Source organism: Acipenser ruthenus, chromosome 2, assembly GCF_902713425.1.
Source record: "Acipenser ruthenus chromosome 2, fAciRut3.2 maternal haplotype, whole genome shotgun sequence".
Taxonomy (NCBI): Eukaryota; Metazoa; Chordata; class Actinopteri; order Acipenseriformes; family Acipenseridae; genus Acipenser; species Acipenser ruthenus.
In genome coordinates, this window is record NC_081190.1 from 86853521 (window position 1) to 86878098 (window position 24578).

The following is a 24578-nucleotide window of genomic DNA, read 5'->3' on the forward strand; positions in this document are numbered from 1 at the left end:
TGTAAACGTTTAATGCAGAATGCTGCAACTTGAGAGAGGGAACTTTATCACAATTTAACTATACTATGTTGTGACAGACAGCGAAGGAATTCAAGCTGTAAATCTCCCTCCCAACCAGAAAAGGCGCTGTGTAAGGTGGTGATATGCTTCCTCCTAGAAGGGCAAATTCCACGGTAGGCGGAAACCAGAAGATAACCATATTAGGGGAAGTGCGTAGCTGTTTGTACACACAAGGTTTCCATTATAATCAGCTACAGGGCAGACAACGATTGGAGAAACCATGGCGCCAGGTTGATTGCAGGGAGGAGTTTAGTGGTACAAAGGGGAAGCAGCTACGTCAGTACGGCACCCTTATGCTGAAACTTGATTTCACAGCCAAAGCGTGTGTTTTTGTTGTTTTGATTGTGTTTGTCTATTGCTACAGTGCCTTGCATAAGTATTCACCCCCTTTGGACTTTTACACATTTTGTAGTGTTACAACCTGGAATTAAAATGGATTTAATTAGGATTCTTGTCACTGATCTACACAAAATAGTCCATAATGTTGAAGTGGGGAAAAAAATCTACATATTTTTCAAAATTATTTACAAATAAAAAACTGAAAAGTCTTGATTGCATAAGTATTCACCCCCTTTGCTGTGACACCCCTAAATAAACTCTGGTGCAACCAATTGCCTTCAGAAGTCACATAATTAGCTGAATGGAGTCCACCTGTGTGCAGTTAAAGTGTCACATGATCTCAGATTAAATACACCTGTTTCTGGAAGGCCCCAGAGTTTGTTAGAGAGCATATCTAAACAAACGGCATCATGAAGACCAAGGAGCTATCAAAACAAGTCCGGGATAAAGTTCTGGAGAAGCACCAATCAGGGTTGGGTATAAAAAAAATATCCCAAACTTTGAACATCCCCCGGAGAACCGTTAAATCCATTATTAAAAATGGAAAGAATATGGCACAACCGCGACTCTGCCTAGAGAAGGCCGTCCACCAAAACTCAGTGACCAGATAAGGAGGGCATTAGTCAGAGAAGCAACCAAGAGGCCAATGGTAACTCTGAAGGAGGTGGAGAGATCCACAGCTGAGATGGGAGAAACCGTCCATGGGACAACTATAACCCGGACGCTCCACAAAGCTGGGCTTTATGGAAGAGTGGCGAGAAGAAAGCCATTGCTGAAAAAAACCCATATCAAATCCCATTTGGATTTTGCCAAAAGACATGTGGGAGACACAGCAAACATGTGGAAAAAGGTTCTCTGGTCTGATGAGACCAAAATTGAACTTTTTGGCCTTAGTGCAAAACGCTATGTGTGGTGCAATGCCAACACTGCTTATCACCCTGAGAACACCATCCCCACGGTGAAGCATGGTGGTGGCAGCATCATGTTATGGGGATGCTTTTCATCGGCAGGGACTGGGAAACTGGTCAGGATTGAGGGCAAGATGGATGGAGCCAAATACAGGGAAATTCTAGAGGAAAACCTGTTTCAGTCTGCGAGAGACCTGGGACTGGGGCGGAGGTTCACCTTCCAGCAGGACAATGACCCTAAACACACAGCCAAAGCTACACTGGAGTGGTTTAAAAACAAGAACTTGAATGTCTTAGAATGGCCCAGTCAAAGCCCAGACCTCAATCCGATTGAGAATCTGTGGCAAGACTTGAAAATTGCTGTTCACCAACGGTCCCCATCCAACTTGACAGAGCTTGAGCAATTTTGCCAAGAAGAATGGGCAAAAATTGCAGGATCCAGATGTGCAAAGCTGGTAGAGGAAAACACTACTGTTCAAAATTACAATGGTTGAGTAACAATTTAATTTATAACTTCAGGTAATTACATGCATTATAAAAATGAAATGCAAAGAATTAAATGCAATCAAAAACAGTTATGTTGAGCTGCAAATTCACTTTGAATAGTTTCGATAACCCCAGAGGGGCCTTTAAAAAAGCAATGAGTATGCAATGAGAATATAACATTACACCCATCTCTGATACCTGAGGCCGACAGGTGGTCAGTGAAATAATCCCTGTTAGATACTTGAGAGTCTGTGATTTTAAAAATTACCAGAGCATTCTTGCAAGCCACCTTCACAAAACAATGACTTCTTCATAAACTGCTGTATAACTTACATTTTAATGAACAATTTATAATCATTTGGAAGTCAGCCCAAACTATTGAAATGAGGAAGCCATTTATTAACTCAGACACTGGAAGCCAGTAATTATTATCACCTCTGAAGCAGCAAGAATGGGAGTCTTGGCTGCTTCACCTTCAGTTTAATAGAAGTCGGTCCACTTCAGAAACCAGACAACCTCACCTAAGAGTGACGTCATCCACCATCCATTGCTGCCAATTGTGAAGCTATATGTATGCCCCTAGTGATGTAACCCAAACACATCTCCCAAACACAACTCAGCCCACATGGAGACTTAATCTGGCAAAGGTTTAATTGAAATTCGTTTACAGCAGCTGTCTGACGGAGTGATGATCTTCCAGTTCAGTAAATAACCACAGTGTCCATCCTGCTAGCCAGACCTCTCTAATTCCTAAACCTCTTCACAGGTACCCTTAACACATTTCAATTCTTACCAGTACCATACACATTGTCAATATACAGCAAACTAATCAACATAATCCTGTTTGTGGAGTCATTTGTACATGTTTTTGTTTCATATTGCAAGTCAAGTATTTTCTCTGCTCGTTAGGATCCAAGATATAAAATACAAGGGAGCCATTGTTGTATTAATAGGTCACCTACCTGTCAAGTGTTTTGAACTGTGAAGTTATTCAAACATATAGGATTGCTACTTGGTAAAACATGAGCTGGTGCTTTGTTTAGAATTTAGTTGGTGCAGTTTCAACTACTTGAAAACATACTCTTGTAAGTCAGTGTTCGTGTATAACCAAAGCACTGTGGAACTTCTGCCATTGTGATTCTGTGACCTGGAATCAGATGGTGTTTCATATCATTTGGCAGCATATCTGTTATATGCTCAGACTTGTCATATAAAGAAGGTGAACCCTCAGGGTGCTGTGTTAACTTTTTGACTATCACAGAGACAGAAACAAAATGATTTTTGGTGCAGGTGCAGTTACTGGAAACCACATGATGTGAACATTTTTATATATATATATATATATATATATATATATATATATATATATATATATATATATATATATATATATATATATATTTGTTAACAGAATACAGGTAGGATAAGGTGACCAGTTGCTTACAGTTCTGGTAACATTTTTATAGATTTAGTAGGGAGATTACCCAAAGTCTATAAAAACTAGTATAATTAAAACATATCTATTTAGGTGAAATAGATAACAAATATTAAGTAGTGTCAAAGTACATGTTCTTTTTAATTATTATTACTGTAGCCTTCCATTTTATGACGCTTGGAGTCATTTTTATTGAAATGAATACTATGTTTGAAGAGACGCTCTTGAGTTCTAGTTGTCTGATGTAGATATTTCTAACATTGGCTAGATCAGCGTTTTCTTTTGCACTTTGCTATGTAGAGGATTATTTAGACATGACCTTAAAAAGGGCAACAAAACATGATCAAGTATTTATGGCAGCAAGACACCGCAGTCGATGTATAGCCTTAGTGGACCTGATTTGTGTTCTGTTTGCACCACTGGTACCTCCTGTCTTGATAACCACTGTTTCACATATTCCATAACTTAACATTCTTCTGTATTTCCAATCGCAAAAAAATGTTATTAAGGATTCTCACCAAAATCAAATTAACACCCACCCTTTATGCACAGTGTAATCTATTCAGCTAGTTTGGGGCAACTATGGTGGGACTATATTATTATTATTATTATTATTATTATTATTATTATTATTATTATTATTATTATTATTATTTTTAAAAGATGGTCCCCAGTAACCATCTTTCAGATCAAATTCTCTACAATATATACCCAGAACAATTCCTTTTATATGAATACTAAATCATAGAGACCTAGAGAGTTGTTGTTTTTATGTTGTTTTCTTTGTCATAATGTGTATTTTTATGAAAGATTGAAAAAGAATGCCTATAACAAATTTAAGAAAATGTAAGATATTTACTATGAAAGAAGATTATTAACCAATAAAACATTCAAATAAACAGGAACCTTTGAAACAAACAGATTCTTTTATCAAAAAAAATGCCAATTTTTCTTCAATTAACAAAAATGACCTCTAACATTAGAACCTCCACGGTAGTCATTTTGACAGGTTTGGATTTAAAATGTAAACGAATCTGTGTTTGTGAATGCAATTTTTTACTTAAATTTTACTGGCAGTTTCAAAAGCCCTGATAAGCACTAGTCCAAGATGAGAGCTAATCAGTGTAACCTCTAAAACCATCCATTACCACCAGTTTACTGTCTACATAGTTTAAAGTACTTTTTTTATTTTATTTTGAAGAACCTTAACAGCTTTAAACCACCAGGCAGAAGAGGGGATTTTTGGTAATCAAGTTTAATAATTGTGTTTACATTCCTTAGCTTATTTTTTTCTGTTTATTTTATCATTTTAATAAAATTGTTCTCATTTAAAATAATAATTACTTTATTATTATAGTTTATTAACATACACTTGCCTATTACTTTTCTGTTACTTATTCAGTTCATTTCATATGTTGATGCACGTGCGTCATGACAAGTAATACATATTTATTTATTCATTGATTCATATTGTGTCTGGTGGTCTTAAAGAAAACTTCGCCTAAGAGAAGACTTTGCTTGCTTCCCGAGGGGTGTTCTCTTAGCCGGAGACTGTATTGGCTTCAAGATTGAATTGTCACTTTTAGTTCTTTTTTTAGGTCATTAGGTCAAAAGCTTTAATAAATACAACGCTGGCGTTGGAAACATGGCAACACTGGAAGGAAGAACAATTTTCTGACTCTCAATATTTATTAATAGAAGCTGTGATATTTAGGTTTTTACATATTTATAGAAGTATACCAGACCCTGTTGTTGTAGTGAGCACAGGCTAAATGTATTTAATATACTGATGCTATAAAAAAAAAAAAAATACATATTTTTATGTTTGCAAGAACATGATTTTATAGGCCTACTACATGTTGTAAACACTTTTACACCGACCTATAGTATTATACAGTACATGTTTGTGTTGCTGTAACCTGTAATGTTTAAAGGTCTTAAATGCATTTAGGAGCAAACAATCTAAATATATTGGTCAATGTTGCTGTGTTTTAATAGACAAGAATAAATTACAGCAAAGTATCATCTCAGAACAGACTGAAAATGCCTTTTACCTTTCCCACAAGTGGCACTGCATTCAGTCATTCCAGCGTGCTTCCAGTTGTATGCTGTTTGTCTTTCCCTCCTTTCCTCCAAGGGGTACAATTCATATGTCTCAGTGGTGGGTGCAGCCTGCTCTGGAGGGAACTGGTTTGTGTGGACACCATTTACAAAGTTCTCTCCATTGACATCAGGTAAGATGTAGCCTTGTCCATTCTCAGTATAGACTCCTAGTTGGCTGCTCAGAGCCTCGCCTTTGTTCAAATGATAAGAGACATAAAATACATTCAATAATAATTTAATACAAATAATAACTATACATGGGAAGTTTTTGTGAACAAAAACAATGCATTTCCTGCAGCCTCATCTAAAGGGTATGTCATATAAGATTGAATGGTTTGTATAAATGAAGTAAAATGGTCAATGTTATGGTCAGCAACTCTTTTAGTATGCACTGTTCATATAACGCTATAAATATAAAGTCACTAACTCAAATGAATCAACGAATACATTCATGTATGTGAACCAAGTATGACACCAATATCTTGAAGTGTTATGACTTTTGTTCAGCACCCTCAGGAAATGAACCTGTCACCACAGTAAATTATCTAGCAAGTACATTGTTGAAAACATTAAAGAAAAGCAAACTGTGTAATTATTTCTCTCTGTATCAGTATTACCTGGGCCTGTAAATCCTACTTACTGACTCCTTTTGAGTACTTAATTGCATTCTGATTGGTTGCCACCACTGTGCACAAGTCTTAGATTGGCCTGTTGAATCCAATATAAGAGGTGTTTTTTGCTATTAACATTTCTTGTAAAGTAGCATGGTAGGAATGCAACTATTATTAAAACATGTGTCTAAGCTATTTTTCTCTTCAGAGAAATCAGCAACTAAGAAGAGCAACCAGAATTATCCCGGGTTTAAAAGGCATGTCGTATGCAGACAGGCTAAAAGAATTGAATCTATTCAGTCTTGAACAAAGAAGACTACGCGGCAATCTGATTCAAACATTCAATATCCTAAAAGGAAAAGACAATGTCGACCCAGGGGACTTCTTTGACCTGAAAAAAGGAACAAGGACCAGGGGTCACAAATGGAGATTAGATAAAGGGGCATTCAGAACAGAAAATAGGAGGCACTTTTTTACACAGAGAATTGTGAGGGTCTGGAACCAACTCCCCAGTAATGTTGTTGAAGCTGACACCCTGGGATCCTTCAAGAAGCTGCTTGATGAGATTCTGGGATCAATAAGCTACTAACAACCAAATGAGCAAGATGGGCTAAATGGCCTCCTCTCGTTTGTAAACTTTCTTATATTCTTATGTTCTTATGTTCTTATGTAGTCAGTGGTGCTGCTAGCTGATCGGGGCCCCCCTCCCTGTCTGTCAAGTTTTAATGTATTTGTATTGGCTACATGATGCATGTTTTGCAGCTAGCCTCTACCACTCATAATTATATTTAATCTTGACGTGTTTGTTGCCAGGCAGGTTATGGGTCACATATGGCTACTTGCTTAAGTTTCGATTTCCATACAATTATTAAAATTCATACACCATTTTCCTCGCTTTCAATTGAGGAAAAAATAAGAATAAAAAATGAAGGTCGTCCAAAGCCTAAATTGGACCGTCCTCAACAGGGAGGACCGAAACCAAATTTCCTTTTTAATTGTTCATGGTACAAAGAAACAAATGGTTGACTGTGAGTATTCGCTGTTTGGTTTTTCAAACTGAAAAATAAATATGGAACAACATAAAAATAAATGTGCTAGGGTCAAGTAAAATTAAAACTAGATGTGACATTCAAAAGAGGTATTATGACCTTCAAGACAGAGTCAAAATGAAATATGCAAAACTGAAGCAGGTGTTCCAGGGTACCGGGGGTGAAACCCAGCCCTGCTCTCCACTGACCAGTGTTGAAGAGAGAATCCTGTCTAACCAGGATGTGCGTGCGCTGGAAGGTCTTGGTGGGCTGGATAATGGAGTGGAGGGTAGGTAGAAACAAATTAAAATCAATTAAGAAACTACACAGCTGTAGTCATTTGCATTGGCATTTTCTGCCAATACTGTAGCCCCATCCATGTTTTGTCTGTATTAAGAACAGCTGAGGTGTTAAACATCGACTGAAAAAGGTCCTTCTTTACACCAAAAGTTTATGATGAATCGCTTCCCTTTTCCGACATTTATAGTCAATTATATGCAAATTGAGAAACTGACGTTTTTTTAGGATTTGTCAGATTGTGGAATACAGTCGTTTTTTGGTATGACATGACGTCATTCTGTTGTCGGAAACAATAAAATATGTATTTGATGAATCACAAACAGTTCTTATACCGTTCTTAATCTGTTCATAACTACGAATTTTGAAACCGACACTTTGATGAATAGAGCCTGTAGCCTCAATTTTCTTCGGCATTGCCACCCTGCAGAGCAGGCTCCATGGATCGGGGTGACAGTGCTATGTGAGTACAATCAATAGCACACGTCCTGTAAACCTGTCCTCTGTGTGGAAAATTTAATATAATTCCCTGTGAGCTTTAGCAAGGCTTTTTTTTGTGTAAATTATTAAATAGGTTGCAGTTAAAGCTGAATGACATAGTTTAAAATAAATAGTTAATACTTTAAAGAAGGGTTGTCAAACATATGGCCCACGGGGCAATTTCTGGCAGCCTGCCCATTAGTTTCTAAAATTGCATTGATGTAGTATATTGTTTTGGAATTCTTTAAAACAACCCGTCTCTTTAATATAATACACGATTCAACATGTGCACCATATGACTGAGCAAAAGAGTGGATTGGCTAGCAGAGTGCTGAAAAAAATTAAAGAAAGAAATGCAGAAGCACCCATTTTCTTACACTGGATTCTGCATCAACCAGCATTATGTGGAAAAGTTGCAGAATTAGAACACGTAATGAGCATTGTTATCAAGGGTGCGAGAAAAGAAGTCAAGTGTCCTGACAGAAGTCATAAAAAGGTACATTTCAAAGTGGTAATGGTAATGTTAACTATTTTGCATTTTCACAGTTTGTCAGTATCTTTTTTTGTCAGTGCTGTTAAAAACTTATATATTTTGGAATATAAGTTAAATATTGAGACTTAACATTATATACTCTGACTTTTTTTTTTTTTTTACATTTGTAATAGTGAGGTTTTTTGTCACTATCATTTTTTTTGGCAGTTTTTTCCCCTATCTTGCTATCTATCCCAACAGTCTGTCTCACACTACAAGGAATCATCAAGCACAGCCTGAGTACAATTTAGCATCAGTAATTGCATCCTGTTCTCATTTAGCCGCTACCATTAGGCACCACACTCTCTCCAAACATTCAAAAACAAACAATAGAAGATATCACCAATTGGAAACATAGTTTAAACAATACCATTCAGGTCTTTTACCAAATAAATAATCAACTGTAAAGATGTCAATGTTACACTGAAGTCACAGAACATTAAGTTCCACACTGCTGTCTCCTACCCTGTAATGGACAATACACCCATAGACTGCTCCTGATCAAATCAATAGGTTTCACAGCAGCCTCAGAGCAACCCATTCTTCATCCTCAGGTTCTGCAGCAGCCTCAGATCTTTGCATTCTTCATCACTGCCCGAAGCCAAACCCATCTTCGGCTCCATCTAAACCTCCTTAACAATCAAAGACCAATATCCACATTCAACAGATCTCTGCGCTCTACAGCAGATCTCGGCTCCCTCTTCAGATCTGCTCACTGTTACAGCAGGCAAAAGGTGCTTTAGTTTACCGTTTAAATCTACAACTGTCCCCCTCCAGAGCTTCCAACACTCCAGCTTGCCCCCAATACTTAGATTGTGGCAGCTATTTCCGCTTGACTTCCTCAGCAATCTAGTCGTATGTCCGCTCATCCTTTCAAATACTACAAACATTAATACATGGTGAGAGATGTGGTACAAGACTGGAAAGCTGTCTTGATTATGAGTTAAGGAGTTCCACTATTAGGACAATGACTGGAGTTATGAAACCCAAATCTCTGAATGTGAGTTCCAAGCAGACATGATAGTAGCAAATCGCCAGTCGATCCCGTATTAACTAACACATAGGATAGTCTCACCAATCTCGTCTCCAGAACCGACTTTCTCCCCAATCATTTTGGATCAAGCAGCTGTTTCCGCAACCAGAGCCAACATCGATCTCCGTCCAGTTGAGGAGCATGGGGCATTGGTCCTCTGCAGCAGTCAATTCATACATCCGTTCATCCCCTACCAACATAGCAATAGCCATCAAAGACTAGCTAGCATGCCCAGAGTGGGGGCTACCTGACCGCCGGGGCCACCAGAGGTTTTCCCTTTCTGGGAAGGGGTTTTTCCTCTCCACTGAGTGGCAGGTAATCACATAACCATACCACACTAACACTATTTTAACCTCTCCAGTTTGTCTCATATGTCCCTTTGTCGCAGGTGACGCTGAACTAGTTATTCCATGTAGTAAAACATTGGACTCCATTGCATAGAGGATCTCAGTAAGCTACAGTGCATGGTTCATCAACTGATTCAGATTCAGTTATGTTAAGTCTGCCAATTGATGATGTAGGGAAAGGCAACAACTGAGTGCCCAAAAATATGGATAACAGTGAGTTTTTACCTCCTTTAGTATTCTGGATGGAGGGCATACCTTGCAAAATGACCCTGTGTGAACAAAAGGAAATATATAGAAATAATATGTACAGCTAAACGTGTCTAAGTATCTTATAGGAATGAAGTCAGACCATGGAAATCCACACTTGTGCTGGAGAAACATTGAATCAAGGGACTTCTTGTGGAACCAACTAAGAGCAAAACCTAGTACAGAAGCTGAATCCTGCTGGGAACGTGTGGATATGCTGGACATGTACTAGGCGATTTCAAATATGGAATGTACTGTGATATGAAAATGAAGTGTTAGAGGTTTTTTGGAAGGAGGGATAAAGAGAGAGTATCCTTGTACCGCCAGTAGGTGGCTCTCTTGCTCCATGAAATAGGTCAGTCTACACATGTTTCTAAATATATGATGAACAATTTACCACTTGTATATCTTATCTTCAGAAAGCATGATGTTTGATAAAAAGTACCATTCCAGCTAAAAAGTGAACGTTAATCTACAAATTTATGTTCCAAAAAAACAAGAAAGAGATTCTTTACCACATATAAATTAACATTAAAACTGAACAGCCAAGGTCTTAAGAAAAAAACCTGTCTCGGCTGGATTTTGTATGAACAAAGAACAGGGTCAAGCCTAGTTCAGTCATTATAAAAAAATATAAGAGTCGAATGCAGTTATACTGGCCTGTATTTGGATTTAAATCTTAGAGGGAATCACCAAAGAAATAAAGTGATATTATAAATTCTAGGAGCAACTGTTAAACTGAAGTAAATTAATTGAAAGATTATCTTATAATGAAACAGGTTCAGTGCTAATTGACACTGTTTATAGTTCATAATAGTTAAAGAATAGGAATTAGACACAAAGGTATTATAAATTAATAAAATAAATGATCAACCCCTTTTTAGACAGCATGATATTTGAAACTAAAACTAATTATTTGATTTCATAAGATTAATAATATGTTTTAGTATTTGCTATAATAAGAAAACATATTATTTAAAAACTGACAAGTATTATTGCTTGTTCATGACTTTACTGTATTAATAAGAAGATTAAAAGCTGGAAGCGGTATTCGATTTAATTAATTGGGAAAGTGGTAGTTTCTTTCTCCTTCTATTGAACAACAAGACCTCTAGACATTATGATATCCATTGAATTATAGAATATAAAAGGTGTTGTGTTATGTTTTTGTGTTAAGTTTGTAATAATATACTATAATGTACCTTGTTATTAATCCACTATACTATTGTCTAATGATGGCAGATGGAGTCCTTATAATGTGGTTCTTTGAAACTGCTGCATTGAGGGGCCTCCCTCCTTATCGGGCTGTAGAGAAAGGAGGGGATCTTCTTACATTCCACACCAGTAAAAGCTGCACGTCTTATAGATTTGGAGTGTTAAGGATTATGGCTTAACAGACATTGATAGGTCATATATCTAAAAAAAGTGTTTGCACAGACTTTGGCCTTGAAAAAACAAGAGACTGTGGAAACTGCTTGCAATAGCATATTCAGAAGTCAGGTACAGGTCAGAGCCTGGTTAGTGCATCTTTTAAGGGATAAATAATTGTAATGAAAACTATTACCACTTAAACTTAGTGAAACTAATTGACTTAAATACTGTATGAGACAATCTTTTGTCAAATACTCTGTTAGACAATGGTATATGGAATTAAAACTGACTCATTAACAAAATGATGAAACAACATGAGGTTAAAAGAAACACATATCTTTAATTTAGAAAAAATATAATCAATTAGAAGATGATGTCACATATTAAAAACATCTCTCATATATAACACATATAATAATAGTGTTTTGCATGCACATATAACAGTAGTGTTTTTATATTATATTATAAACCAAGATCCTGGGAACTTTGGTTCACTTAACTTTTCAGATAAAGGAGGGGCTCGGAGGAAAACAAGGAATGAGATCATAGAGTTGGACAAATATGAAGTTTTGAATTTATTTAGTACATGACACCTATTAATTCTGAAAAGTTAGTCTGGATCTTTTAAAAACTATTATTTGTAAAAGGGAAAGGAGCTGTCTCAACAGATTAATGACTGGATCCCATGTATTCCAATGAGACGAAAAACCTATAAAACTCCTAACTAATTACAATGGAGTACCACACTCATCCCAGACAGGGTAAGGTGGTCCATCTTCTGCCAACCAACACAATTGAGCTGACTGAACTCAGTTTCATTTGCCTGGTGAAGACAGTCATATTCCTTTACGATTTATACTAAAGGGTAAGCATTAATCAATTATTATTTTATCTCACATGTATTGCATGTATTGCTATAAGGGACTCACACTATGTTTTAGAAATAAGAGTGTTTTGTTGAATGTGCTGAAATAGACCATTGGGTACTTTAGGTGATGTGCTCTTGGCCTGCTTGTCGGCCTTGAATACATATATATATACATGTATTAAAGTGTTAACGTGGATATCTGTTAAGACATTGGACTGCCCAGTGTGTCTGTCAGCTGGGGATACGACGTAGCCTGTAGCTACTCTATCCAATATTTAACCGTTAATAAACCGAACGAGTACTAATCATACTCCGATTCGTAAAAAACTTTAAATACATGAGTCTGTCAATTTCTTGAGTGCTATATTAGTCATCTGGATATATTGCGGGTCCAGTGCATGAACAATACCCCACTAGGAGTAATACCATCTCTGTCCTCCTAACGTCCTCCCTGAGATAAGAGTGTGTGCTGAGCAAATACAAAGAGTACGTAAAGAAATCTGAACCCGCGGATTTCGTGACACCTTCCTTTCCCATCTTTTCCAGCTGTTTCTTTTATGTTATGTATTGGCGCGACTCTATTGTTTGTCTCACGGTGAGGGTCTCTGCGGGGAGCTGGGGGTCAATCCTTTAGGGGGGGTAAGTGCGGATCCACTCCCCTGACCTCAGGTCAGCCACACTACGTCGTCCATGCACTAGGGGGGTTCTCACCGAGTGAGTTAGAGGGGACCCCCGGCCACACTATCCTTTCGCAGCTCATGCTCCTATTCTGCCTCACCACGTGAGGCACTGTCCTTCCTTCACTGGGGACGTGGCCCACTTTATGCTTTCAGTACCAGACTCATCTTTCTCCGTTGCAGGTTCCCTGCGGGATGCCTTCCTGCTCCCGGCTTCGGAGGCCTGTGCCTCACCTCTCGCAATGGCAGCACCAGACCAGTCAGGGAACCCTTTACTGTCTCTCCTTTCAGTCCTAAGCTGTTGGACTATTCCTATCGCCCAGAGAGGTGCTTCTGCCAAGCAGAGCCCTTTTATATGTTTTCAGATCCCCAGGAACGTGACCTCTGTCCTTGGCAATAAGAGAGCTCATCGGTCGGGATCTCTTTTCTATCCTAATTTCAAGCCCAGGCCTCTCTAAACCCACACCTAATTTTGAGCTTCAGGCTTGTCACTATCCTTGGCCGAGCATCCTCTGGTCAATACTGTCTTACTAACAGCTTGTTTCTGCTTCCTCTGCTCTATCCTTACAGCCCAGCGGGCACCCTGTGAATTGTAACTTAAATGGCCCTTCCTGCCAGATTTTTCCATTCAAACAAATTTTAATAACCAAGTAATTCAGCAAGATGTATTTATTTTGCGTTAGTAATCAAACAAACAAAGTAATCGAGTCAGTAAAAAGAATCAAACTGCACATCACTAGTTTTCAGGCCAGTGCTGGAACTGGTAAGACTGGTGCTGACACTACTGGGACTGGTGATACTGGTGCTGACACTGCTGGACTTGTAAGACTGGTGCTGACACTGCTGAGACTGGTGCTGCTACTTCTGGAACTGGTAAGAGTGTTGCTGCTGCTGCTGGGACTGGTAAGACTGGTGCTGACATTGCTGCACTTGTAAGACTGGTGCTGACACTTCTGAGACTGGTGCTGCTACTTCTGGAACTGGTAAGACTGGTGCTGCTGCTGCTGGGACTGGTAAGACTGGTGCTGACACTGCTGGGACTAGTAAGACTGGTGCTGACACTGCTGGGACTGGTAAGATTGCTAATACTAGTGCTAGGACAGATAGAACTGCTGAGACTGTATGATGCCACGATTAAACACACTCCTGGGATACCTACTTGTCTCTGTGGACATATAGCAGGGCAAGGCCATTCAGTCTATTTCCACCCATACAGCTGCTGATTTTTACCGAGACGGCTGCCTCAATGTACGCTACGCCCCTGTATATAATACTGCACAGTCCATGGACAGATAGACATGGGCCTGTGAAACAGGTAACTCAGTATTTGTTAGAAGAAGGAAGTGATTGGGCTGATATTCCATGCTAAAACATTATAGAAAATACAGATTAGGGCATGTTTTCTCTTGGGGAAAACATGCCCTATGAATGCATGCATCATCAGCATCAATGAAATGAAGTTGCTGACAGCTGTTTTCCTATTCTATGGTGTTAACAGTTAGGCATCAGCATGGTATCAGTCCAGCGTGGCGTGTGCTGTGTGATTCATAGTTGTAACTGAATTCCACCCGTGCAGCTCACAGTTTACCAAGCCTTTATTTTTCTCTTGTTAACAATTTCAGCAGTGTGTGTGGCCTTATGCTGGGTTATCCATTTGATGACAAATCATATTTATTTGACAGCAGGAACACTTTTCCTAGATGTTAAACCAGCTTTATACTGTCCTGTTTAGTGATACTGAAAGAGACAAGTACAGTTCATTGATAAAATATCATGTAGGTTTGAATTAAAAAAACAAACAAACAAAAAAACTGTTATATTAGAAATAGTTACCTAGTGGTTGAATATCTGAATTTGGAATAGGTTGTATGCTGAACACATTATCCCTGGGTAAAATATACTCATAATGCACACTCGGATGAGGCTGCTGGTATATGACCTAAAGGTGAAAAGAAAATCCATTATATACATTGCCATTTTAAAAATTCCTTTGCACAATTTGAAAATATAAAAACAAATAATGCACAATATATAAAGTAATCCTGTTGTTGCGTTGCATGCTGACCCAATATATTTATTAGCAAAATAGTATGTGTGAATGTTTCCTTTCTACCTCACTGCTGGCCATAGACAGTGACCTACTGTAGAAATGACTGTCCACACAGATAAGCTGTGTGTGTGTGTGTGTGTGTGTGTGTGTGGATGGCATGTAAAATGTATTTGATCCTCCTCCAAATATATAGAGATACATAATACAATTAACATAACCAGCTTCACAGGAATGAGCCATATAAAGATACTAAAAACTAAAGAACCAGAACCTGTTCTATACCGCCATGTAAAACAGCAGCTCATTGTTGTAGCAATCTAGTTAGTCAAGTCAGGAATGTAGAGTCTGCACAGAACATGCATGTTTACAGCATTTAGAGCAAAGAAGCGCAATAATTGAAAAGAGTACAGGCAAATCAATAGGGGTGGATTCAATTACAACATACAGCGACACTATTATCTGTGTTATTTCCCTGATCCATGGCATATTTATTCAAATTCCAGACATAGTAGAAAATTCAATTTGTTTTTATTTTAAAACACATATAAACAACACCTCTGGAAATTTGGCAGAATATGGCCATAGAACAAAGAAGGCTGTTATATTTTTTGGATTGGCTCCTAAGAAGCATGAGTGATTTTGAAAACTACACTTTTTGTGTATTGTGAATTCTCTTTAATACTAAATATTTTCCCATATTTTTACAGGTGGCTACATTGTACAGCAACCAACTAATAAGTACAAAAGATGGCCTAATACTGTCTTTCACACTTGAGTTTGTATAATTACAGAAATAAATACAGTTCAGATGTAGATAATGCCTAAGGCCTCTTACATAAACATCTAATACTTCATTAGTTGGTCCCTCGGCAATAATGGACTCCCCTGCTTTAGTGCTGATTTCATTGGGCCTCCTGTAGGTCACTGTTGTTCCTGCTGCAGTGAAAATGCCTGGTCTATCGATGGCCCAGTTTCCATTGATGAGTGGTTCGCCATGGTGATTTCTCAATGCTGTATGGGACAACAAATTATATATATATATATATATATATATATATATATATATATATATATATATATATATATATATATATATATTATATCTATCTATCTATCTATCTATATATATATATATATTATATCTATCTATCTATCTATCTATATATATATATATATTATATCTATCTATCTATCTATCTATATATATATATATATATACAGTACTGTACAAAAGTTTTAGGCAGGTGTGAAAAAATGCTGTAAAGTAAGAATGCTTTCAAAAATAGACATGCTAATAGATTATAACTAAATGCAAAGTGAGTGAACAGAAGAAAAATCTAAATGAAATCCATATTTGGTGTGACCACCCTTTGCCTTCAAAACAGCATCAGTTCTTCTAGGTACAATTGCACAAAGTCAGGGATTTTGTAGGCATATAGTCAGGTGTATGATTAAACAATTATACCAAACAGGGGCTAATGATCATCAATTCAATATGTAGGTTGAAACACAATCATTAACTGAAACAGAAACAGCTGTGTAGGAGGAATAAAACTGGGTGAGGAACAGCCAAACTCAGCTAACAAGGTGAGGTTGCTGAAGACAGTTTACTGTCAAAAGTCATACACCATGGCAAGACTGAGCACAGCAACAAGACCCAAGGTAGTTATACTGCATCAGCAAGGTCTCTCCCAGGCAGAAATTTCAAGGCAGACAGGGGTTTCCAGATGTGCTGTCCAAGCTCTTTTGAAGAAGCACAAAGAAACGGGCAACGTTGAGGACTGTAGACGCAGTGGTCGGCTAAGGAAACTTACTGCAGCAGATGAAAGACACATCATGCTTACTTCCCTTCGCAATCGGAAGATGTCCAGCAGCGCCATCAGCTCATAATTGGCAGAAAACAGTGGGACCCTGGTACACCCATCTACTTTCCGGAGAAGTCTGGTCAGAAGTAGCCTTCATGGAAGACTTGCGGCCAAAAAGCCATACTTCCGACGCGGAAACAAGGCCAAGCGACTCAACTATGAATGAAAACACAGGAACTGGGGTGCAGAAAAATGGCAGCAGGTGCTCTGGACTGATGAGTCAAAATTTGAAATATTTGGCTGTAGCAGAAAGCAGTTTGTTCGCCGAAGGGCTGGAGAGCGGTACACGAATGAGTGTCTGCAGGCAACAGTGAAGCATGGTGGAGGTTCCTTGCAAGTTTGGGGCTGCATTTCTGCAAATGGAGTTGGGGATTTGGTCAGAATTAATGGTCTCCTTAATGCTGAGAAGTACAGGCAGATACTTATCCATCATGCAATACCATCAGGGAGGCATCTAATTGGCCCCAAATTTATTCTGCAGCATGACAACGACCCCAAACATACAGCAAAAGTCATTAAGAACTATCTTCGGTGTAAAGAAGAACAAGGAGTCCTGGAAGTGATGGTATGGCCCCCACAAAACCCTGATCTCAACATCATCGAGTCTGTCTGGGATTACATGAAGAGAGAGAAGCAACTGAGGCTGCCTAAATCCACAGAAGAACTGTGGTTAGTTCTCCAAGATGTTTGGGCCAACCTACCTGCCGAGTTCCTTCAAAAACTGTGTGCAAGTGTACCTAGAAGAATTGATGCTGTTTTGAAGGCAAAGGGTGGTCACACCAAATATTGATTTGATGTAGATTTTTCTTCTGTTCACTCACTTTGCATTTTGTTAATTGATAAATATAAACTATTAACATGTCTATTTTTGAAAGTATTCTTACTTTACAGCATTTTTTCACACCTGCCTAAAACTTTTGCACAGTACTGTATATATATATATATATATATATATATATATATATATATATATATATATATATATATATATATATATATCATGTCCTAGGATCCTTTGAAGTAAAAGTGAAAAAAGACAAGTATAGCACTAGTTATGAGCTAGGATTCCAGCATTCATACTCACTATTATCATTTTCATAACTATGCATCTGTTTTGCTTTTGTATTTTAACTTGTATGTTCTTTTGTGTATTCTTCACTTTTATTAATGAAGAATATAATTGCAAGTGTGCATATAAGGTTTCTCTTTGTTTTAATTAAGAACCTCAGGCAATAAAAAAAATCTGTTAGCTACAGTAAAGTTTGTACAGATGATAATTGTACATCTTAACACTAGTCTTAGTGTTATTAGATTAGATTAAAACAATGCAAAATACATACCAAGGTAATTTTTACTTTTAACCATCTCTGTTATGTTTATTTTTGTTGCTCCTTTGGGAATTTCAAGAATTTTGTGATACCCAACTGACAGGATTGAACGTTTGAAAGTTCCTGTGATTGTTTCACAGGCTGAGTTGTCACCGCCACAAACTCCACATCTGTCCATGATGGTTTTGGATCCCTGTAAGTCATCACATACAACATCCTAGACAAAAGAAAACAATCAGTTTATGTGCGTTCTGTCAGAATCAGGATTTTATCAAGGCAGTTCATGAACACACCACAATGACGGGTAATCTTGGATGTAGTTGCCTGTAATTAATGCCTGTCAGGGAGTTGACACAGATGTGGAAGTGGCTTTTAATATAAATTGCTGTTATCCTTTGCCAGACGAGTTAGTGTTACTGTGGTCAGGGACGTTTACCATAAGAAAGTCAGTCTACATTACCCCAGTAAACTCGCTGTCTCTTCATCATTCTCATACATATGACTAATGCAATTTGTAAATACCAATAGACAGGAAACCAGCCAGGCGGAATTTTTTTTCAGCATCATGTTACATGGAGTTGCGACTAGCAGCAGCACCTACTGGAATCACGGTAAAAAGGTTACATATAAACTTTATTGCAATGCAATGGTTGTTAGAAAATAGGCTCTGTGTCCAATAAAAAACAAAGAGAACAAGCTCTCCTTGGCACTTACACTAATAGGAAAAATGTACTTGTTGACTAGAAGACTGATGCATTAGCCAACTCTTCCATTCCTTTAAAGTATTTTTTTTTTTTTTTAAAAGACAGTTCCAAGAGTACAGAATGTACACCAAACACACATGCATTTTAAGTCAATAAATGGCCCCTAATTTATAATGGCTTTCTTATGCTGATACCACCGAGTGTTCAATTTGTTACTGAGTGGGAACAACCAGTAAGTAGTTCCATACCTGTCAATAACTGCATAGGTGTGTACTCTGCCCTCTGACATGTATTGGGAAAGGTGAATACATGCACACATGAATAGATTAATTTCTTTTTTTGTGTATTCTGTAAACTCCCTTGCTTTTGTGACAGAGGGAGTGTTCCCCTATCTCAAACAGTGGTTGACAGGCTCCTCGATCCCCCTCCCATATAAATGTGGGCTCCCCAGATATAAATAGAATGCATTTGATTGTTGTTGGAAATAGTGTGATTCTTTAATTAAAACGTGTGGTTGGAAGTGCCCAGCAATTATATGGCTCTCCAGTTTGTGGTTTCACTTATACAGCATCAAATCAAATAATTCTTTAAATTTTTTTACCTTTTGGGAGGGATCTGAAGTTACAATTTCTACAAATCAGACCAACTTTTACTGAACCACACAAACACCTGCGTGAGGAGCATAGAAACAACAGAAGGGAAGAAAACATATACTGTATTTTGTAATTAATTGAAGCATCTCGCTTGTGTATTTAGAAGCATATGTAGATTTATACTAGCCCTTTTTTGTTGGCGTGGGTAGGCTATAGGCAAGATTGCTTTTACATTTTAGAATAATAATGAAATAAGAGAGATAAATAACAAGTTTCATCACAATTGCAGTTTTCTCTTTATACAGTTATGGCCAAAAGTTTTGCAGCACCCTATAGAATTAACACATTTTGCTTCATAAAGTCAAACTAAACCTGCAGAATAATGTTACGTTAACTTTGTGTGTGATTACGTCACCTACCAGCCCTATTGCTGCCTCCCCCCGTGCACGCTACAATATATATATATATATATATATATATATATATATATATATATATATATATATATATATATATATATATGTGTGTGTGTGTGTGTGTGTGTGTGTGTGTGTGTGTGTGTGTGTGTGTGTATGTGATTTTATACAGCACTTTACACAATACATCTTGCATTGAGATAACACCACTGGAATCGGAATAAAGGAAATTATTATGTAATACAGTTCACGTACAGTCACGGTTTTGGTAAGTAGCATTTTCAAAACCATATCATTATGTGCAGTATTAAAATATAGCAAATCCACAAAACCAACGAAATACATATTGTATATTTGACATTTAATTGTTAGTGTTCTGTGTAACACGGGCCATCGTTTAACCTTGAAAAAAATTCAATACAGTACCTGAAGCAGATATATGCGTTTATCATATCAACAACATCAACGTGTGTTATAAAAATAAAGCAAAGAATGCTTTGAAAACTGTTCAAAATATTTATTTGGGGCTAAAAATGAAAAATGTAAAAAAAAAAAAAAAAATGCCATTTTTGATATGGCAATTGTCAAAATAAAGGGGCAGCTGGAAGGTAAGAATTTACCAGTCAGGACAATGGCATTTAAATACGACTATTAAACTGAATCTGTCGGTAATGTGGTTTCTTCTAATGCAGCGGTTTTCAAACGGGAACGCGAGAAAAATTCTGAAATGGCAGACAACGAATTTTACTTAGTACCACTTCACAATCTATTGCAAACTTTTAGCATGTAATCAACGTAATCGCTAACACCAGACTGATGTGCTGTAACAGAGCGTTCAGTGCACACATGGCTAATTTACATATTAAATATGTACGTTATAAATAAACCCTGTTTTTTAAATGTCATATAAACAGTTGGGCGGTTCATGCCTGCAAATCGATATATATATATATATATATATATATATATATATATATATATATATATATATATATATATATATATATATATTCAATTACCCGATTAAATTTTATTGTAACTTAAGTACTATTGGTTCATTTCAAAATACATAATGTATGGACAATCAGAAACCGAAGTATTGCCATGCGGTCTAATTTGGTGTGAGAGTTTTTAGTTTTCAATCCAGTGAACAAATATGGATTGTTGGCTCAATACTAGTACATTACTAGCAAAGGTCGATCAAGACGAAATACCTTCAGAGATTAAAAACGCCAAAAATGTCTTGTGACTGAAGCTCTCTCCAATTTCCCTGCCATCATCAGTGATTTGTGTAGTAACAAGCAGGGACATCCATCACACTGATACTAGGTAAGCGTTTATTGTTTTTTAATTAGCTGTACTGTACGTTTTAGTCACCAACAATTAAAAAATGCCAATAATATGTTTTCGTAATGAGGTCAGCTGTAGAGATGCGTGGACAGTGAACTTTTCTTTGCCTTCTTTTCTGTAATTTTATTATCAATAAAAATACATGATTGCCATTTGCTATCACGGAATAGTCCTATGTCATTACTGAGTGATTGAGGCTAGCACGGAGGCTTCACTGATTTTAATTAATTAGTAATTACAATAAAATAATGTTGATGTTTGCAATAACTAGAAACCTGTTTGAGGGACATTTTTTATCCAAAAGTAAATATAATATATTTCTTTCTGTTATAATACTGTAACTTTTATAATTGTATCCATACACACTCCAAGGCTCTTGTGTGTTTTGTTGTATCATGTTATTGTACAGACCTTTTTTTTCTGTTTTCATTTTATCATAACTGTATCTCAGATGGGGGTACGCGGTGGACTACTTTTTTTGGAAAGGGGTACACAGCTTAAAAAGATTAAAAACCCCTGTTCTAATGTGATTTGGTACAATGAATACCCTCTACTCAGTGATACACCAGCGTCACTGTGACACATTTCCCAATATTTTCCCCAGAAGTGACAGTGAGTATGGTAGAGACACCTTGGTTGTATCTACATCTTTACAGTTTTATTTATTGTTCTTCAGAAACAAAAGGTCAGTAAACTCTGCTGTCATAATTAAAAATAAACAAAAATAAGACATGGTGGTTGGTTCTGAATTTTCATATATATATTGACATATTGACCCCCTCACCGAAGAAAATGTCCCCCTAAAATTTAGAGTGGGGCCACATATATATATATATATATATATATATATATATATATATATATATATATATATATATATATATATATATATACACACACACACAGTTACATGGGTGAAGGCTATATTTGCATCCTGAGCCATTCTGAAAAAAAAGGCATAATACCACAGTAGTGACATAAAAAAGTGATAATTCCTCTAGAGGAAAATATACTTGAACTTTGACCCATTCGACTCCTCGAGACCATCACTTTCAAACAAAAAATGTCTCATTTTCAATCACAACACCCACAGTACGGAAATGTTCATTAATGATCAACAAAATGAGAATACGTAAAAAAAAAAAAAAAATGATGTAAAGCTGGTACATTCGTATCTCAGAGAAACTGAAGAGGAACGGGAAATTAAAACAAGGTAAAGGCAATCATCCAAATAAAGCTGAAGCACTAACGGATAACGACATAGAACGTCTGTACAGCACTGAAGCACTACGTTTAAAAAAATCCAGTTGTACTGCTGAACCTCGTCTTCTTTAATATTAGCATCACAAGGGTATCCATGTATTATAAAAAATAACAGATGTGCCTCTTCAGTAAAGTTTTTTGGGATGTACACAGAAGGTTTAAATTGCTACAGTAATACTAATTTCACTAATCGTTATAATTGTGCATTTCGTCCACAAAATGTACATAATTTGCTTTTTGTGGACAAAATGTAAACTGCAAATTCTATTGTGTTTACAAAATTAATTTAGAAAAACACAAAATGTAAATCGGTAAAATCATTTTGTCCACATAATGTAAAAGCAGAATGTTAACTTTCAAACTTAATTGTGCGCGTACATATCATTATTAATTTATTCTAAAGGATTTAACTATTCTTGTTTAGAATTGATATCAAATTCTGGTTAAATAATAAAAATATAACAATTACAAATTATTGGAGATAACAGAAAAAAAGCACAACAAAACCATTCTGTTATAACTACAAAGAGTACGTAATGTTGTGGGTTTACCATTACAAAAACAGTAACTTGAAAAGATTGAACAATATAATGTAGGTTTCCCAGAGCTTCTTAGCAAAAAAAAAAAAAAAAAGTTTGCCTCGCTACACTCTGCAGCTCTTCTTTACGTCTGCCCCCTACTTATAAACAAAGTTAGGCGCCCATGGAACTACATTTTCTGTGTATCCTTAATGCTTTCTAATATGTTTTGGTGCGTGGACATTACAAATACTACTACTATAGGGGGCTCCCGAGTGGCGCATCCAGTAAAGGTGCTCCACATGGAGGGCAGGATGCACTCTATAGTCTGGATGTCGCGAGTTCAGGTCCAGGCTATTCCACAGCCAACCATGGACGGGAGCTTCCAGAGGGTGGTGCTCAATTGGCCAAGCACCGCCCGGGGGGAGGGAGGGTTAGGTTGGCCAGGGTGTCCTCGGATCACTGCGCACCAGCGACCCCTGTAGTCTGGCTGGGCGCCTGCGGGCTTGCCTGTAAGCTGCCCAGAGCTGCGTTGTCCTCCGACGCTGTAGCTCTGAGGCGGCTGCACGGTGAGTCTGCAGAGTGTAAAGAAGTGGACGGCTGACGACACACGCTTTGGAGGACAACGTGTGTTCACCTTCGCCCCTCCCGAGTCAGCGCAGGGGTGGTAGCGGTGAGCTGAGCCTAAAAATAATTGGGCATTTTCAAATTGGGGAAAAAATAATAATAAAAAAACTAATTGGCAACGACTAAAAAAAAAACAAACAAACAAACAAAAGAACCTACCCAAACGACCTTTAAATACCTTTATTGATCAAACAGTGTTAGAAGCAAATTTCAACTGTTTGAAACAGTGTTACAAGATCACTGTTGTAATTAAACATAGTTACTTAAATTGTAACTAAACATAATTACAATTTACATTTTTCTGTAGGTTTCTGGCTTTAACAAAGTTGGAAGGTTAAGCTGTAACAACAAATCTTGTTGAATCTTGTAACCTTGTGTCTGAATTGAGTTCAAATTCTGGTACCTGTTTATACAGTTTAAGTTTTTTGTTTTTTGTTTTAGTTTTGTTTTCCTTTATCTCCTCCTCCTACTTCTTCTTACACTGCTTTCTCTTTCTCGCTCACATTTTTATCCCTGCCACCACCAGTAAGTAAGCTCCTTTAGCTGTTGTCAATAGAATAAATACTGTGCACAACTTCAGACCTGTTGCCACCCACAATTTATTTTATTTTTAATTTATTTTTGCTTCTAATTAGTTAGTATGATAAATAGGGTGTGACACTGCAATCTGTTAAATTGATTGATTTATTTATTTTTATTTAGTGTGCCCAATTATTTTACCCCCCGATTTTGAATGTCCAATCATTTTTCCCCCTCACCACAGCATTTCCCCACACAGCTCAGGAGATCTGAAGGTTCAGTGGGCGTCCTCCGATCCCACGACAGCCAGCTTCCTCTTTTACACCTAGGAACTCGAGAGTGGGATGTCAGCAAGCTACTGACCTCTAGAGGACAAAGACCAGCCCTACAGGTGTGCCCTTCCTTTTACATTACTCTTAAGATAATCAAAGGGCAATCACAAAACAAAACAAAAAATGCTTTGTATCTCCATGTTGGAGTAAAAGTTGTAGTTAGGATTCCAAGCCGTAGGCTGGGTAAGCCTA

At 37.3% G+C, this 24578-nt stretch overlaps 1 protein-coding gene across 1 annotated transcript in view; it reads right to left on the reverse strand.

Annotated features, from left to right (window-relative positions):
• Positions 1-24578, reverse strand: part of LOC117408863 (thrombospondin type-1 domain-containing protein 4-like) — a 74381-nt gene that overhangs the window by 27252 nt on the left and 22551 nt on the right. The window contains exons 2-5 of the mRNA XM_034014236.3: positions 18077-18281; positions 15707-15882; positions 14655-14760; positions 5283-5522 (exon numbers count right to left, since the gene is read on the reverse strand). Of these exons, the coding sequence (XP_033870127.3) occupies positions 5283-5522; positions 14655-14760; positions 15707-15882; positions 18077-18281 (727 nt within the window). The remainder of the gene's footprint in view (positions 1-5282; positions 5523-14654; positions 14761-15706; positions 15883-18076; positions 18282-24578) is intronic.